This window comes from Amblyomma americanum, chromosome 9 (assembly GCF_052857255.1).
Source record: "Amblyomma americanum isolate KBUSLIRL-KWMA chromosome 9, ASM5285725v1, whole genome shotgun sequence".
NCBI lineage: Eukaryota > Metazoa > Arthropoda > Arachnida > Ixodida > Ixodidae > Amblyomma > Amblyomma americanum.
The window spans coordinates 135,989,662-136,007,664 of NC_135505.1; the positions used below are offsets into that span (position 1 = coordinate 135,989,662).

Below are 18,003 nucleotides of genomic sequence, written 5' to 3' on the forward strand. Positions count from 1 at the left end.
AGATACCGGTCCTACCAGGCTGGCAATGAAATCGAGAAAGCACCCCCAACAACTGATGCAGCAAAGACAGCGGTATAGTAAAGACAGCGATATAGTTAAACCTGGATGTAATAAACCTCCACCGACGCAGCCCTTTGCTCTGTATGTACAGCGTGACTTACAGAGCGGCTAGTGGTTGAGTAGTCGGTGATCTGCAGGGCGGGCGCTGCCGCTCACGGCTCATGGTGCGTACAGCGTGACAACCGAATGTGGAGTGAACGATGTACGAGCAACGCTTAGTGCTCTAGGGTGCAGTCGGGGCTCGTGCATTCATATCAGCCATAGTGTTGTAGGAGAGTGTTTTTCAACATCCAAAAGTCTGCACAATGCACTCAGGCCAGGGAATTTTACGAATCTGTATCAACCGTGTTCGTAATGCATATCCAGATTTACCAGCATTTGTTTACCATAATTTCTGAAATACCTTTGATGTGTTTTCTCACAATTTTTTAAAAAGTCGTTTACCTTTCAAGTGGTACAAAAGTAGAGAACAACAAAGCAAACAGCACAGAAGCATGGAAAAACACGAGACAGAACACATCAATGTCACAGTCCCAATACAAACCCACAAAGACAATCATTCGCTCAGAAGGTACGATCAGCAATAGCCAACAGAAGTCAATACAATAGCCGATTTTTCGGACTCCAATTATTCGGACTTGCGCGATATTTCGCACCTCGCTGAGAAACCATCACGCATCTCATAGGAATCTGAACGTTTTCATGACCGACATTTCGGGCTCGGTGGGGCCCAAAAGTTTTAATTTTCAAACTCAAACAGATGCCAGCGATACTGTGGACATCATTTTTCAGTTGAAAATTCATTTTTTCGACTTTATAGATGCGAGCAGGCATCGCTGTCACGACCAAATGGTTATCCGCCGCTGTGAAAGGCGCTGCCTTGGATTTAAGCAGAGTCAATCAGACGGGCTGGCTTGGATAGGCTTGGCTAGGTATTTTTTAGGGGTGTGCGATTATTGGAATTTTCGAATACGAATCGAATACGAATATGAAGAAAAAAGGGCTTCGAATATCGAATTGAATATCTGTTCAGTACAAAAAAAAAAAAAGGTTTCAGAAAACGATGAGCAAGCAAACGTTGTTGCCCTTATTTTTTTTCAAAATAGTGTATGGTCTTTGCAAAAAAAATAAACAAAACTAGACTCCCTCAGTACCGTATAAAAAAACATGATGTGCACAGAAATGTATACTACTTGATTAGACAGCATAACAGTATCCAAACTGCAATGAGGTCATGCAAAACAAAATTCCTAAAATGAGAAGACTGGCAAAAAAAAATAACATGCTGACTAGGAGAACCTCATTCATTCAGAGTTCAAGAGGCCAGAAGAAATGGCCGGTTCATCCAAAGGCCTCGATTTATAAAATTCGGCCCCCCCACGGAAAAAAAAAAAAACCTGCTGAAAATGCGAAGATGCAGTAAGGTTTTATAAGGCGGTTCCATCGCGCTAACACCTGTAAGCCCGTGACAAGCCGCCCGTTTTGAAGTGCTGGAAGAACACAAATGCAAGCAAGGGGCCGGGGAACACACACTGACGTCGGAATGGCGCGACGGTTTCTAAAAAGGAAAAAGAAATCACCCACGACGCGCCAGTAGGCATCCGAAAGCCGCATGGAGCTGGGATTGGACTATCGGCGAATGCGCGGGCCGACAGTTGCAGTTGCCCGTGGCAGCGGCGAAGCTCAGAAGCCAAAACTACGTGGCCAGGCTATTTTTTGACCTAGCGACAGGGACCTTGCGATCGTTGTCACGCCTGCCATTAAGCCCACTAACGAGGTGCGCAGGTTACAATGCACCATGCAATAGGTGGGATTTTTACAGGAACGCTTGCCCTATTGTGACAACTCTACACGCCCCCTTCAGGAGGCTCCCGCGAAATTCCGCAAGTAGGCTTTCCGACATAGCGTAGTTTACAAAACGGGATGACGGAGGTCATGCTCGGAGAGTTATGAAGGCGACAGGACGCATTCTTTGGATGTGGGCATTAAATATGTAACGTATTACGGAAGGATTAAAAAAAGCGCGATTTCGCGTCGCAATTGTTCGAAGTGGGCCGTCGGCCATCTTGTTTGCAGCACGTGTGATATGTGTAAAGCCAACTTGCGGAACTTCGCACAAGGTCAAGTCTAGCGGTGTCAGAATGCGATCGGTCCGCATGATAAACGACGGAGACGGAAGGGAACAGGACCTCTGTACTGTTTTCCTGGAATTTTTAAATCGATCATCGGCTAATTTGCCCAGATACTGTGGTTTTGCCACGGTCGAATTTATGAAAGCCTGAGCAGTAGACGATCGCTGGCGAGTATTCGGGAATTTTCGAATATTCAGAAATTCTCGAATATCGATTCCTTAAATACAAATCGAATATCGAACATATTCGATTCGTCTTCGAAATTTCGAATATTTGCACACCCCTACAATTTTTCACAGAATGATTACTTTCTTGAAGTTGAAAGATTTTTTGGACTGTTCAATTATTTGGACGGTTTGCTGGGTCCTGCCGAGTCCGAAATAACGGCCGGCTACTGCAGGAGTGGCGTTCCACTCCAATGATACTCTCTCATAGAAATGTAATCGGATAAGTACCTCCTCGAACTTGTCGGGGTGCATCTCTTTGACGAGGACAGGCAGCAGATCGGGCAGGTGGCGCTCAAAGCGCTCTTTCTCCACATCTGCAAACAGGCCCAACACTTGAGCTGCCAGCCGTCGGGTCGCAAACTGCAAGGAAGGAGGAGGAGAGGACGGAGTGTTTTAGCACAGAGTTTTAGCTTCACTGTTGCCTGCCCTGTCTAGTTTTTCTGCTTTGATTTTTGCGCCAGTTCTCATTCGAACAGCTGTCACACATAGCATACCGCTTTGGCCAGAGCTCTTTCATCACACTGAGTTGGGAAACTCCCCAAAAGACCCACACATTGAAAACCGGTGGTCTGATTGGGCCGAAACTCGGTGGTTAGCCCTTGTGGTGTTCAGTCAAAATGCTAAGCACTGCACAAAATAGTACACCAGCATTAGCTGGCAGCCCGACTCATTGGCGGCGCCACCATCTCCAAACCACCGCAGGTTTCGAAGCGGAGTTTCGCAGTCGGTATGATCAAAGTGGGGTTTGCCATGCCGCCAATACCAGCCGGCGCTAGCTGCACATCTGAAGCTCCTAGAAGTCTTGGCTGTCGCAAGGTATAACTGCAAACATTATATGTGTGCAGCTGGCACTGAGATTGCAGATGACAAAGCAGGGTGCCACTATTGCTCTCAAGCTCACATAAACAAATTAACAGAGTTGTTTCACCAAAAGGTAGGTGCACTAATGGCTTGGACGCATTGATCTGAGAACCTCTGCCCAGCTGTAGTCTATACTTTCATGACCGCAAGTAGGTTAGCAGGCAGCTGAGTGAGACAAGTTGCGTGACATTTGGTTGCACTGCAGATGGAGAAAGGGCCTGCACCAACAGCTGCTTTGTCGTCACAACAGACACGATCCAAACAGAATGGACAACATGCAAATTGGAACTGAAATCTGCCTACGCCAGTGCAGCTCCATGAAGCAACATCTTTCTGCATGCATCGGAAACACAAACTAAGACAATCAGATCTAAATGCACAGGTCCTGCAAGACGGAAATTAAGAACTTGTCGAGTGCACAAAAAGGAATAGCCATATTTTCTAATAAATTAAAATAGGGAACCCATCAAAGTACAGAGAGAAATTATGGCTTTGCAGTGACCTAAATGACGGCCACAGAAGAGTAACTGGCCCAAAGGTGTTCACCATTTTTTGCTCGCACCACGTCAGCACCACTGAGAGTAGAGAATTCCTGGTGGCTTCATCCAGCTGAAGGAAAGAAAAAAAAAAAGAGAGAAAACGGAAGAAAGAATAAGATGCAAGGTGACAGCCAAACAGCCGAGCCCCGCAAGGATGACAAAATGCAACTAAGTGATATACGGGGGTCTCAATGAACAGTCATTAAAAAAACAACGCACGCTTCACTACTGCTAATGACAGCATATTCTGACAAACATGGGATGCACTATAACTTTTACCGCTTGAACCAAATATGAAAATTGATCAGGAGCCTTCCACTAAAGCGACTCTTTCTAATAATAATAATAATTGGTATTGGGGGGAAAGGAAATGGCGCAGTATCCGTCTCATATATCCTTGGACACCTGAACAGCGCCGTAAGGGACGGGATAAAGGAAGGGAGTGAAAGAAGAAAGGAAGAAAGAGGTGCCGTAGTGGAGGGCTCCGGAATAATGTCGACCACCAGGGGATCTTTAACGTGCACTGACATCGCACAGCACACGGGCGCCTTAGTGTCTTGCCTCCATAAAAACACAGCCGCCGTGGTTGGGTTCGAACCCGGGAACTCCGGATCAGTAGCCGAGCGCCCTAACCACTGAGCCACCGCGGCGGGGCAAAACTTTCTCCCTGACTTCCTTTTTACCGTCACGGCATGGTTCAAGTGTCTGTCCCGAGCGTATCAAACCGAACCATAGTTTTGAATTCCTTATTCCCCTGCCCTCCAAATACTTCCACCAGGCCAATCCAGCTCGGCGCATCATGCTCCAAAGTCCGCGGAAGAAAAGCAAATACCTTTTCCAGAAGGCTTCGGATTCCAGCTGCAGCTACCCGGCGCACATTTGGCGACGTGTCATTCACCAGACGCGCTGCTATGGGCACAAACAGGGTGCCTGCATAGTGCGACAGCGTTTTCTGCGAGAAAAGCACTGGATTACCCACTGCAAGACGTTCATGACAAAAAGCGGATGCCGAAAAAACAAAAAATTCAACTGTGATCCATATGGACTCTAACAAAGATCCCTCCAAGTCAGCGTTACTGTGCACTTTATGATGAAACCTACTGATTACCGAAGACTCAAGATTCCATTCATTATTAGCAAACTCGGCTTCCAGTAAACACTACAAGCAAAGGAGATTTTATTACTGAAGTTACAAAGCCGAAAGCTTCACGGAACATGTATTTTAATGCGCCAATTCCAATACCATGCTATCTATTTTCACAAAGCAAGACACGCCCCCACTGTCTCATGTAATATGTCATGTAAGATTTTTGCTAACATTTTTTTAAGACATCTGCTCCAAGGAACTTGCTAAAACACGCACCGCGCTGGTATCGGAAGGTATGATAAGGCAAAAATTACAATCCCCCCTTTCACATGACTAGAGTTTGTAGTTGCTGCTTCAGAAACGAAGAACAAAATAGAAAGGATGACTATGCAGTGGCAACAGAATAAGAAGCCCACCAGAGGGAACTTTGCCGAATAGGCATGCAGCATCTCCAGGGCTGAGAGGCGGCCATCTTCAGTGGCATAGTCGAGTTGCGCCGTGAAGAAGCCCACCGCCTTCTTCATTCGCCGCTGCATCGGGTAGTCCAGCACGTACTGCAGGTAGGCCTGAACACCCCAGGGAGATAGGCATGAAAGAGCAGTTTACTGGGCTAGCCGCCACTGGTGCCACTTTCAAGCCAACTACCAGTGGCGAATTTGCCTGCTCAAGATTTTAAACGATAGCTTAGGGGTACTATGTCACAGAAAAAGTATCGTCGTTGGCCGTTAGCGAAAATGCCGATTGGTCAGTACGGTCATGACGTCCCAGCCACATGACCTCACGCAGGAGTTTCAAACACCCCACAATGCCGACACAGAATGAAAGTCATTAAAACTTGGCATGCAATGAGAATTAAAGGTGACCGCATGCCTCAAATGATCTAACTTTATAGAGTAATTGATTCTGCTTAATGAAAAATTGCAAAAATATTAGGTTTTAGGTGGGATTCGAACCCGCAACCCTTGGGTTACGAGCCAGACACTCTACAGACTAGGGCACTCGAGGTGCACTTGTTTGGCTTGGGAACAAGTGGGGGTTTATACGTATGCGCTGTGGTATTTTACGGTTCTCTGCTAATGAGTACTTAGAGAGGACCACAAGCCGCTTCCATGTCATAACCTTAAAGGTGAAGCTTAAGTGGCTTCCTATATTTTGCCCACTTTCTGTCGCAACGATTTGTCTTTCATTTTGGCACCTCCTCAATATCAGTCACCTCTGTCGAAGCCTCACCTCCCGACACTGGCTGCGGATGTGGGCCTGCTCGTTCTCGATGCTCATGGTCGCCACTTTGTCCATCAAGTCATGAACCTCTTCCGCCTGGATCCTCCGCTGAAGGATTGCCTGCACGCATTTTTGGTTCATTTGTTTCACAGGGTCCTCAGGAAGCAACTCAGAAGCAGCCCCCTCACAAATGTGTCACACCAGTCAAGAAGAAATCATAATTTACTGATAGCACTGCAATGCAGAAAAGGCACAAAGAAAAGCACCACCACTCCATGGGATCAGTAAATAAACAAACAAACAAACAAAGCTGAGACAGTGCACCCCATGAAACGTGCTGCGGCACACGCACGCATGCATGCGCACACACAAAAAGAAAGCCTTTCTCAGTCTCTCCAATAACAAAATTAAGCACAGCATGGCCTGAACAATGCCCTGAAAGAACACACAGTGGAATCTTGATCATACGAACATGGCTGATATGAGCATACGAAAATTACTGATATGATCATACGAACATGGGATATGAAGTCGTAAAATTGCCTGGCCAAAGTGCATACTGTACAACGTGCAAAATTTCAGTGTCTCAAACACTTCCACGTCCTACTGCTCATAGGAACATGGAAGCTATGATCGTGCCGCAAGCAGTGCTGCCTACACATTCCCAATAACCTGACCTCCGGTCGCAGCACACAGTGCTTACACCGAGCGGTGGCACACGACCTGCACATCGTCAACATTGCAACTGCCAGTTACGCAGTACACACAATGAGCACCAAGCAGTGGCATGAGGCCTGCACATTAACCCCACCACAGTTGCCAATTGCACAATATGCACTGCGAGCAGTGAGCAGTGCCACGTGGCCATAAATAGTGCCGTCAGCCGCAAACGGGCACTAATCCCATGGTCACACATAATTGCGCTTTTGAAATCACTTGGGACAACACAGGGACGATACAAACACTGGTGTGCAAACTGTCAACTGAAGTTTACTGCGGTGTGTTGTCCCAAGTAATTTCAAAAGCGCAATTATGCGTGACCATGTGAACTACCAAGTAGCCCAATTTGATACCCTCTTAAGGTTTACTATTCCCACGTGAGATTCTTATCATCGAGGTTCTACTCTCATCAAAAAGTATACTCGAATAAGATAGAAACCAGTTTCACATGGCTACACTGACATTCCTTAAAAAATTGTGTAGTGCACATTCCCAAGTTTTTTCACAGGCCAGAGGGAATGTTATAAGCCTAGGCACAATAAGGCCTGAAAGAAGCTTTGATGGGCAAGTAGAGTCAGACACAACAGGCAAGTAGACAGTTAGAAGAAGGAGAAAACTTAGGTCATGCTCCAACTGCTTTGCTTTTGGCCATGCATATTTTTTTAAAAAAAGAAGAAACACTATTTTAGCAACAAATTTCTCACTGCAAGAATATTTCGTTCATTGCATTCATGTGACAGACATTTGGATATACACAGCATGCTCACACATTCTCTTGGGGGGTAAATACAAATAAGAAACAGCAATTTCTGAGTAGTCACTCCAAGGCCATGCCAAAGGTAGTGCACTGTAGCACATATGGTTCCATCACAAGAATACACAAAAAGATATCAAGCATTGCAACAGTTTCACAATGACCTGTTTTACTCCAGTAATCAGACAAAACTCGAGGAACTCTTTTTTAGCTCGGTCTCCAGATGAAGGCAATCACTCCTAGACATCCGCGTAAGACAGAAGGAACATCTCTTGCCATGCGGCCCAACTGCGGACAGACAAGCACAGCACCCACCTTGAGCAAGGCGAAGGCCACACTCTGCCTCGACTGGTCGTAGACGTCCTGCTCAATGTAGGTGAGCAGCACCAGCAGCTGCTTCCTGGTCAGCTGGTACAGGGGTGAGTCCCGCACCAGTGTGGTCATCACCTGTGAAATGACACCACAGGGGTTCTCGCGCAATGACACTAGAGGGACGGGACTACAATGCTGTTGTAACTTTCAAATTGTTATATACATAGATGGCACCACATGTTGTCACATAGTACACTAACCACCACCACAGTTATGATGTGTCACCAAAGAAAAGTTGTTGATGATTTATTAAGTCTCAAGCAAGGAGCACGTCCATCGTCAACGTCGTCACTCCCTAGCAGCTCGATGTTGATGCGACCCAACACACACAGCCTGTACACACAGCCTGTTGTTACGTCTCACCTACGACGCGCGGTATAGCCGGCGCGGATGCAACGGACGCCGCGGCTTTGTTCAAAGCGGCGGTCATTTGGACCCGTTCATCGCTGCCGCAACGCCTCCCACCAAGCGCGTCCGGGCAGGTTTCAGTGCCGCGTGTCGTCGTGCGTGCGTGTGTGTGTGTGTGCATGTTGGTGCCCACGCTTGTCAAAGCGCGGCAGCCGGGGAGAGGAGCTCCCCAACTGGGAGGCGAGGAGGTCTGACCGGCGCCGGCCTGGCGGACGCGCCCGTCACGTCTGGACATGTTCAAGCGTCGCCGTATCGGACGCCTCTTCCCAAGCCGTTCCTTCTTGCCCTCGACTCCGAGGGTATAAAACGCCGCTGCCCCGGACGCCGAGAGAGACTTCGATTTTCTTCCTTCGAGTAACGTGGTCGCCCTGACCGGCTGCTCTTTTGCGATGCCAGAATAAACAAGTTGTTCTGTTGCCAGTCGACTCATCTTTTGCCGGGACCTTCGGATGTTTCCAGCTTTGCCCCAGGCCGCCAGGCCAACGCTACCCTTGGGGCTTGCAACCCTTTTGCAACACTGTACACAGAAGGCCACTGAGCAAATCTCACGACTTCTGGTCATGGCAAGCCCTCTTTACACCAAAGAAATGACAAGTTTTGGTACGGTCAGCGTATATGTACACTAGAACCCACTTATACCAATAACTGTAATTATAACAATAACTGAACTCTCTCCCTTCTCTCTGCTGCCTTCCTTATGCTGACGGCTGCTCAAGCAGACGGAGGGAAATTGCAAGCATGCAAATTCTAAAGAAGCATGTTACACCTATAATAAATAAACAAAAACAATGTGTCAGACAATGGCGTACAATTTTTTAATGCATAATATTTGGCTACTACATTTCCTGGCTGTTACTGTTTTTTTTTTATCCCGAGGTACCGTGAAAAGCACAACAATGATTTTCTATTATAGCACAAGGCTGCTGTCCACGGCAACACCACTAGGTCTACAGCCAGCAGAGATGCACAATAATGTTTCACTGGCTTCTCTGAGCCATCCGAAGAATGGAACAGTACCAAAGCTCCTATATACGGCTTATAAATTGTCAGCGAATTTTTAACCTGCAGTATGACTCTATCCCGCAAACATGTCACACCAGTGTACTATGTGCAAAAAGAATATGTGAGCAATGACTCCACCCAAACATATTCTTTTTGGTGACCTATTTTCTTATTTTAAAGGCGTGTTAGTCCTACCACATGGTGACAGAACAGGCCTAAGGATGCCAGCACTAGCCAGCACACAGACACATCTGGAAAAAAAAAAAGCCAAGGAGGCATTAATACAAACTTCAGCGTCAGCTGCTTTGGGGGTCATGATGTGCAAGAGGTTCAATGGGTCATGTGGCCTTACTATGAGAAAACATCAGTTCATGCAGATGACAATCACTAGACCAATGCGGAAGTTCATGAGACTGATAATAATAATGGATCATATGACTTTGCTGTGCGATATATTTATTGCACACAACCATAAGATCCCCGAGGGAGGTCTGGCCATAACTGCTCGTGCTGTAAAGCAGATGCATTAAGAAGAAATTGAGTGGCCTGCAATCTCAAGGGCCAAGTCAGTGTGCCCACACGGTGCAAGTGGCAAAAGCGGGACTCTGGAAGATGCACTTCAAATGAAAAACAAGCAATCATCGTCCGCCCACCTTGAAGGAGAGGACCAGCAGCTCAAAATTCTGGCCCTGCTTCATGCCGGCACCGGCATACTTGTGCAACAGCACGAACAGCGCCTTGCCAAGCTTGCGAACGTGCCGAGACAGCGAGGGCAGGGGAAGCCGCAGCAGTTGGCCATAGCAGCGCAATGTCACCGTCAACACCTGCGCCCAACAATGAAAACAGAGAAGGGGGATGGATTAATGGCTTCAATCCAGAAATGAACCCTAGAAATTGCATGTCCAATACTCCCTGACCAAATTTTGCATCTGCTCTTTGCAACAACACTTTTGCATACACCATGCGCAGCTCACCCAGACAGTCGGTGTGGGAGTTTCAGTGCACAAATGCATTCTAACTTCTAAGGTTTGCACAGTAGGCTTTATCATCCACTTTTGTACCTACACATTGTAGCAACACTCACATCCTCATTGCGGAAGTGAAATGAATAACTAACACCCACCCAAGGTTTTAAAGGCACAGTGCAAGCATGCGGAGCCGCATTGATAGGAGGACGGGTCCCCCGTGTTATTCAACCGAGCTTGGAAGAAGAGGAGAATGAAGTTGTCAGGGGTCTAGGGATGGAACTACTTTATGACACTAGTCTCATACAGAATGTCCGCACCCCAACATATCAGTCCACAGCCTGAAGTCTGCTCTGCTGCCCAACGAGTTCCATCGCCACGCACATCACACATCACCACACAGCTCCCCTGTCGTCCCAATGCCATTTTTGTCCCCCCGTGCTCACCATAGCCTCATTACCTCCACCAGCACCTCACAAAGCTGAGAAAATAGAGCGGGTGAATGAGAAGGTAGCCTGACTAATACGCATGGGCTCCTATGGGCAATTCAAGTGGGAATGCGTTTCTGCAGAACTTTAGAAAGTGTGTCTGAAAATTTACAGTGCAATGCCATGTGCCACGCCAACACACCACACAGCAAACCCAGTGACTTCATACACATTTTACTAGACAAGAAGGCAAGCAATAACGAATAAACAATATCATATTTCATCACCACGAACAGCTGCCGCTGAGGCTCACATTACGTAGCGGTGACCATGCTACGAGTATTTTTTTTTTCCCTCTTTCTTCCTTAAACTTTTTTTTTTCTTGTTTCTGACCTCATGGTGGTCTTCCTGATACGCAGCTTGCTGAAACATAAGGTCTGTTGTCCAGGGTAAAAATCTCACACAGAAGCAAGCAACATAATGCGTTTATACATTAAATGTTCCAGACTTTATTGCATCCTCCAGGGCAAAGTGGTAACAATGGCAGTAGACTATCCTAAAAACGCACCTGCTCCCAGACCCACCTCAGTAACTTCTTCTCTGACTGGCAAGGAAATGCAGGACTCTTATTCAATTGTGATAAAACACAATGGCACACATTTTTGTCCTAGAAAATGCCTCGCACAACTATCACTACAGAGAATGACACCTCACCTTCACGTACGTGGAGTCCAGGAACCCAGCCAGGAGACTCACAAACGGGTCCAGCATCTCCAGATGCTTCTGGTTGGTCGCCACCGTCCGCTCCCTCTTCAGAAGGGCATGCAGAAGCTGAGATGAGAGAAAGTGTGAAACTTGGCTCAATAATGGCTGTGGATGAACGCAGCTAATGTTTGTGGCATGTGAACTTTGTAGCTGCAGTGACTTCTTCCTCACAACATTGGGGGGAAGGCAGAGAAGCTGGCCTTCTGTACAGTCATGCAACTGACAGTGATGAAACTGTACAGTCATTAAACTGACAGTGATGAAACTGTAGTCATGAAACTGTACAGTGATGAAACTGTAGTCATGAAACTGACAGTGATGAAACTGTAGTCATGAAACTGACAGTGATGAAACTGTACAGTCATGAAACTGACAGTGATTAAAATGTACAGTGATGAAACTGTACAGTCATGGACATATAGCTTTCGTGAAAAAGCTTAAAATGTGGGATTAGGTAACTCAGTACCCATCAAGGTAACTAAAAGTTAGTGTGGAGGGGCAAGTGGGCGATAAACACAATATGGAAACGAAATGCATTGTGCGGGTTCGTTGACAACATATTGTCAACAAACCCGCACAGTGCGGCATTCTTGATATCCAAATAAAGCACCGTCTTTGGGGACAATATTTGTACCAGGCTAACTAATCCACATTCCAGGCGGTGTTTCTCAAGGTGCTCACCTTGAGGCCATACTCGACCAGGACATGGGAGTTGGCCCGCTTGTTGGTGCGCACCGGGAGTCCGCTGCGGGATGGTTCCTGAGGCACTAGGTACACGTCCGTCTTCTCCTCCAGTAGCTTCGGCTCTGGGACAGGCTCTCGGGGCCTACACGATCGGGTTGTATTTTGAGCAAACATGTATAAAAACAAAGCCTTCAGTAACCAATGCCTCCAATTACAGAGACTTTTGCGTCACTACTGGAGATACCTATGAATTATTTCACCAGCTAAACCACCGATACATGCCATCCAACTTTTGCAAAAAGGTGAAATTTAGAAGTGAACTTTGTGTAATACAGTGGGCACCAGTTATTTCAAATTTCCAATATATTCAAACCAATACTTTATCCTGTCAACATGAAGAGTTTTAAAAAGGGCTCACATTAATTCAAATTCCCCAAAATTTGAGACTTGTTAGAGTTCAAAGGATAAAAGCCAACTGTACCACTCTTGGTTGTTACAGGTGCACGTTTTGCAAAAGATGAAGACACAAGAGTCCACCTTCAGCAGCCCAGGTATAAATAAGTGTACTTTTGCATCAAAAGACACAGTCACTGATGATGCCACTGGGAAGACTAAATGGCTGCTGCCAATACTTTTTCAACTCTCTTCAAAGCATCCATGCAAAGCTGCCTCCAGAAAGCAATGCCTCAGTTTGTATTCAAATTGAATGCAACAGTTGCTTTTTCACAGCATACAGCATGTGTTAAGGCACACAGATCGTCACTTACCGGCTTCAGACACAAGTATGCACAACATATCATGTTTTGACCCTTGCGAGCAAAGGCTTGAGCGGAGACGCAGGATGTATTTTAGTGTATGTCTGCTAATCACATTTACAGGTGTGGTTAGCAACAGGCAAAGGCAGTAGTAATGTATGCTAGAACGGTATAGTGGCATCGCCAGTAACATTCATCGTCAGCACATCAGACGCATCTCAGAGCAATGTTGGGCTACGCAAGAGGCACTAAGGGGCAACCCACTTTTCGATGAGATTTGGAGCATTGTCGCTGATGGTCCGATGCGTGTAGATGAGCAGGTCTTCTATGGGCACACCCTTGTTGACGGAAAGGCCCAGGACGATGTTGTGCAGGCAGTCGTCACACTTCTTGACCGTCTTGTGGATCGAAGTGGACAGGAGAACCTGAACGAACACAAGACAACAACAAAATGGAGTCTCACAAAGTGGCAGGCACATCTAAAAGATATGCAAGTTCAATGAAAATGTCAAGATTTGCTTGCACAACAACTGTGATGTAGGTGGTGCAGTACATGGTGTGGGAAGAGACAACGAGAAGGAAGGTAAGATGTTTGGTTTTGGTTTTGATGTTTGGTTGGTCCCAAAGCATCCCGTGCTATAAGGGACACCGTAGTGAAGGGTTCCAAAAAATTTCTGCCACCTGGGGTTCTTTTAACGTGCACTGACATCGCACAGTACACGGGCCTCTAGAATTTCGCCCCCATCGAAATTTGACCGCCGCGGCCGGGATTGAACCCGTGTCTTTCAGGGCAAGGTAAGATGTGTCGTGAACATTAACGAGATGGTCTCTGCTTGCAACACAACCACAGCGAAAACAGTTGAAAATTGTCAGCTGTGGTGCAATGAACAACAGAAACATATGAGGTTCTTCACTGCTCATAATAAATACACCTACACAATAAACGGGAGTTTATAAACGAAGTCATTTTTTTGTACTTTTGATTTACATGCGTGTGCTCCTCGAGCATGCAGCTATTCTGCACCTGTGCTCACAAGAAACACTGCAAGACAATGAAAATGGCTTGCTCAGACATCCTGTGAAGGCAGTTACTGTGCTCAGGATGTCCACCAATCAAGCCTAATATGAGCAACAAAGAGAGCTCTGGGAGACCCACCTCAGAGAGGGCGGGGCTCAGCTGGGACAAGCTGTCCGTGGACGCCACCGACGCAAGGATGTTGTAGATGGTGAAGCTCTTGGTGGCCTTGGCCTCCTTCACCTTGCTGCCGATCTGGGCAACCTCCTTCTCCTCGGCAATGTCCGAGAAGAGCTCTGCCTGGCACACCTGCACCGCAAGTTTTTGACCCGAGTCACTCCCGCAACTTCCGCAAACCATTGAACCAACAAAGAAAAACTATACTTAGAAATTAAGGCCTTTCCCCAGGAAGAAATTTGTGGCGTGCAAATCCCATCTTGAAAGAAGCAAGAACACTGACAAATGTGCAAGTTCAGAACAGTAAACATTAGTCAAGGAATGTTTATGCACCAAATCCGAAGAAGCAACTCCGGGGCTCCCGCAGAAGGAGGTTCCAGAATAATTTCGACCACGCAGCTCCTTTAAATGCTTCAGCGAAACAAGAAAAAATGAGTGCAGGCAACTTACCTGTATGATGTCATCAAAGCAGGCATCCAAATCTCCAGAAACAAGCACCGAGGACATCGACGAAAGCACGGCGTGCACTGTGTAAGTCAGCACATGAACCTGGACAGAACGAGAACCATGCACTTAATTTGCCATATCAACCCTGTCATCTATGTGGAACCCTGCAGTTCAAACTCCGCACTGATGCAACAAATTTTCGTCTGTTTCTAAGTCTCAATTAGCGGGGGTTACGACTGTGCAATGATGAAGGTGGCCCTCACACTAGGCCTAGTTGCAGGAAGTGCCACGGCAGGGTGCAAGTTGCGGGAAAAGACCGGCGGAACGGGATGGATGTGAATAGGCAAAATAGAACGGTGGTGTGGCTCACGTGCGTTAGAATTTTCACTCGATGAGAGTGCGATATCACTGCAGATGTGGACAGTGCCATGGAAGGCAATAGCAGTCACAAGAATAAACACAGCAGGGAGCACGGTGCAGGAGGACGACTCGCGAAAAAAAGCGTCGTAAACCAAAGGCCCGAGAAACGCAAGTACTGTTCAAATCTACCGGTGCTAAGATAGGGAGAGGATAGTTAGTTCTACATTCTCGCCTACTGTGCACTAGCCAAAACTCGCGCAAGAAAACGAATTTACACACGTCGTCGTAAAGCATGCACTCACAACTGTTTATAATACAGTTGTAATGAAACCGGGAAAAGTGCTCCATTTTTCGTTACACGCAGGTTTTCACTACATCCAGCTTCCACGTGAAGACTATAAAGAATAGCGCAGCATGGAAGCTAAAATGAGAATTAAATGTAGACGAAATAGCATAGTGAACATTCACATTAATTCCCCGCTACTCAGAGTCGTAAATATGAAGAGGCATTTCACATTCGTGCCGACAACATGAGCACAGCAGCAACTTCCACAGTCTCCTCCGCGAATTGTACCTACAGGCACTGACACACAACGCTGCTGCTACAGGGAGGTGGGGAGAGTGGGGAGGCAGGAGAGTCGGAAGCACCCATCTGTTTCTGAGTACTAGTCTCCCTTAAAAAAGAAGAAAGGACACTATCTCGGCCCTGCCTGCCCACCGTTGCACTTAGGAACTGACTCTTCACTTTGCATTGCAGGTCACCCCACCATCCCAACTTCCGCCGCATGTCTACAGTCGGCGCCTGAATTGCACGAGCAATCAAGCGGGAACGATGGGCTCTCACTACTCGTCCCGTGCCTTCTTAGCTACCTCGTGTTGTTTCTGGCTGCTTTTGGACATGAATTGCACTATAAAGAGTGCCACTTAGTGCAACGCTTTGAAAACAAAAGAAGTGGAGACTGCTGCATTTGCCAGGGAAAGGCACTACAGAGGCACTGATAGCACTAGAGCATGGTGCATTCTGTAAGACTGTGTTCACTTGCTGCAATCACAGACTTTCCTCTCACGCTGGCTCATGTTTTATTATCGTTAAAACTTTTGCATGGTTCAACCAAATTTCAAGTAACGCAGTGACAGTGGATAGCTGGCGTGGCGAGTTCGTTAAATCAAGGTCAATCACCACAACACCTTCGTTACATGGAGTTCACAAATACACACACTTCGATGGGGTCGCATTGGGAAATGCATAAACTTCGTAATATTGAGGAATTCACCACGTGAAGGTTGGTTAAATCCAGGTTTAACCGTATTACAAACGCTGATCTTGCCATGTTGATCACGCACCACTTTGGAGGGTCAGTTTGAAAAACGACAAGAGTGGAGAGGTCTCAATGGTGAAAGTGATGAGGACCAAGCAGCGTTCAAAAAGGAAAAGCAGCACATCCTCCCACCTGGTATCCTCTCTTGAGGACGGCCCGCATCTGGGAGAACAGGTACCTCAGGTACGGAGCGCCCAGCAGCGACATCACCTTCACCAGCGTGCTCCGGGCAGCCTCCCGAACGTCCCGAGAGCGCGATTTGAGGAACTCGCAAATCCTCAGCAGGACACTGACAAGATAGCACGCACAAATTAGAGTCGCTCCACTTTGTTTTTTTTTATGGATTTAGATAACTTTTTTTTTGCATTTCAGTAATCGTCCCAAAACAAAGTGCACAAAATATCAGCATTATATCTCAATAACCTTTTTTTTTCTACAATTTTTTCTCTTCTACACCTTGTGGAAAGCCTGCAGACTAGACATAATATGGCAGAAGACTGCTTCAACCTCCACTGGATTTCTAAATGTATGCCATTTGCCATGACATTCTTATATTTGTTTTTCCCCCACACAAATCTTTAGTGCAGTCATTTTCCATGGTGTAGCTGCCATAGACATGTGCAGACTACAAACAAGCTATCACACCAAGAATTCACAACTCCTCAAACTCAAGAACTATGACTGTATTCCTCAAAGTCAAGAGCTGCATCATTGCATTTGATGTGGTTCGGAGTGTGCAACAAAACAAATGGGGTCAAAATAGACAAAACAGCCGTGACGACTAATCAGCCCCATAAGGTGAGCAACAGCCCAGAAAGGCAGTATTCAAAAAAAAGGCATTCAAACCTGAGCACCATGTTTACTTATCCAGAGGGCACCAAGGTTACAACCAGGGTTGTAGCCCTTGGTGTCATTTTGAATGTGGCATTGCTTGGCTACTTGACCTCTGGCCTGGCACGCTTTTGATGCCTCCTCTGTCATGCAGGTCAGATAGCAAGGGCCTCTCCTAAGCTGTCCTTCCCCCTTGACTTGCCACATCGAACACTTTCTCACTCTCTGTGTATATATATATAGCCGAGCTTCAGAGCGCTAATGTGCCGTTCCTCTCCTTATAACCCCCTTTGCAGCCAGCACGACGAGCCCCTCCTCTCAGCCAACCATGTTCACTTTCATGCTAGTTGGGCTTCAGAGGACAACCAACAAAATTTCTGGCTCCAATCACAGTCCTCACAACCAGCTGCCGAACCCCACTGTAATGCATCAAAGGTGCTGTGGGCAATGAATTAACGAACAAACTAACAAACAAATCAACAAAAGGAAGGCATCACCCACCCTGGCAGGTGTCGCTGCAGCATGCCATCCGGCAGTGCCTGCAGCAGCTTGACCATAGCCACTGCTATTGGGATCCGCAGGATCTCCTGCTCCTCCGGGTACACCACCTTCACCGCCTTGTGCTCGTCGTCCGCACGCACCTGAAGGGATCAAAACAATCGCCACAGCTGTAAAGGCCCGAGCCCAGCTGGTGACGAGCCCACCTGCATGCCGCCTTCGTCTCGAGGAGTAAAACCAGCACTAAAGGGATGCAGGACACTAGGAAAGGAGTAGACAGGATGTGCACTGACTCACAGCTAAAGAACTTTTTATTCAAGTCCAAATATAAGGACCCCCACTATGCAGAAAATCTGCTGGTGTCGGTGTTGGCCGT

General features: G+C 46.9%; 1 protein-coding gene across 2 annotated transcripts in view; it reads right to left on the reverse strand.

Moving 5' to 3' along the window:
* Window positions 1-18,003, reverse strand: part of LOC144104483 (small subunit processome component 20 homolog) — an 85,536-nt gene that overhangs the window by 12,034 nt on the left and 55,499 nt on the right. For both annotated transcript variants that reach the window (XM_077637525.1, XM_077637526.1), the window contains exons 41-54: window positions 17,631-17,770; window positions 16,431-16,587; window positions 14,623-14,721; window positions 14,137-14,304; window positions 13,245-13,405; window positions 12,223-12,367; window positions 11,491-11,607; window positions 10,037-10,207; window positions 7,917-8,048; window positions 6,137-6,247; window positions 5,323-5,472; window positions 4,652-4,771; window positions 3,827-3,889; window positions 2,648-2,779 (exon numbers count right to left, since the gene is read on the reverse strand). In XM_077637525.1, the coding sequence (XP_077493651.1) occupies window positions 2,648-2,779; window positions 3,827-3,889; window positions 4,652-4,771; window positions 5,323-5,472; window positions 6,137-6,247; window positions 7,917-8,048; window positions 10,037-10,207; window positions 11,491-11,607; window positions 12,223-12,367; window positions 13,245-13,405; window positions 14,137-14,304; window positions 14,623-14,721; window positions 16,431-16,587; window positions 17,631-17,770 (1,866 nt within the window). The remainder of the gene's footprint in view (window positions 1-2,647; window positions 2,780-3,826; window positions 3,890-4,651; window positions 4,772-5,322; window positions 5,473-6,136; window positions 6,248-7,916; window positions 8,049-10,036; window positions 10,208-11,490; window positions 11,608-12,222; window positions 12,368-13,244; window positions 13,406-14,136; window positions 14,305-14,622; window positions 14,722-16,430; window positions 16,588-17,630; window positions 17,771-18,003) is intronic.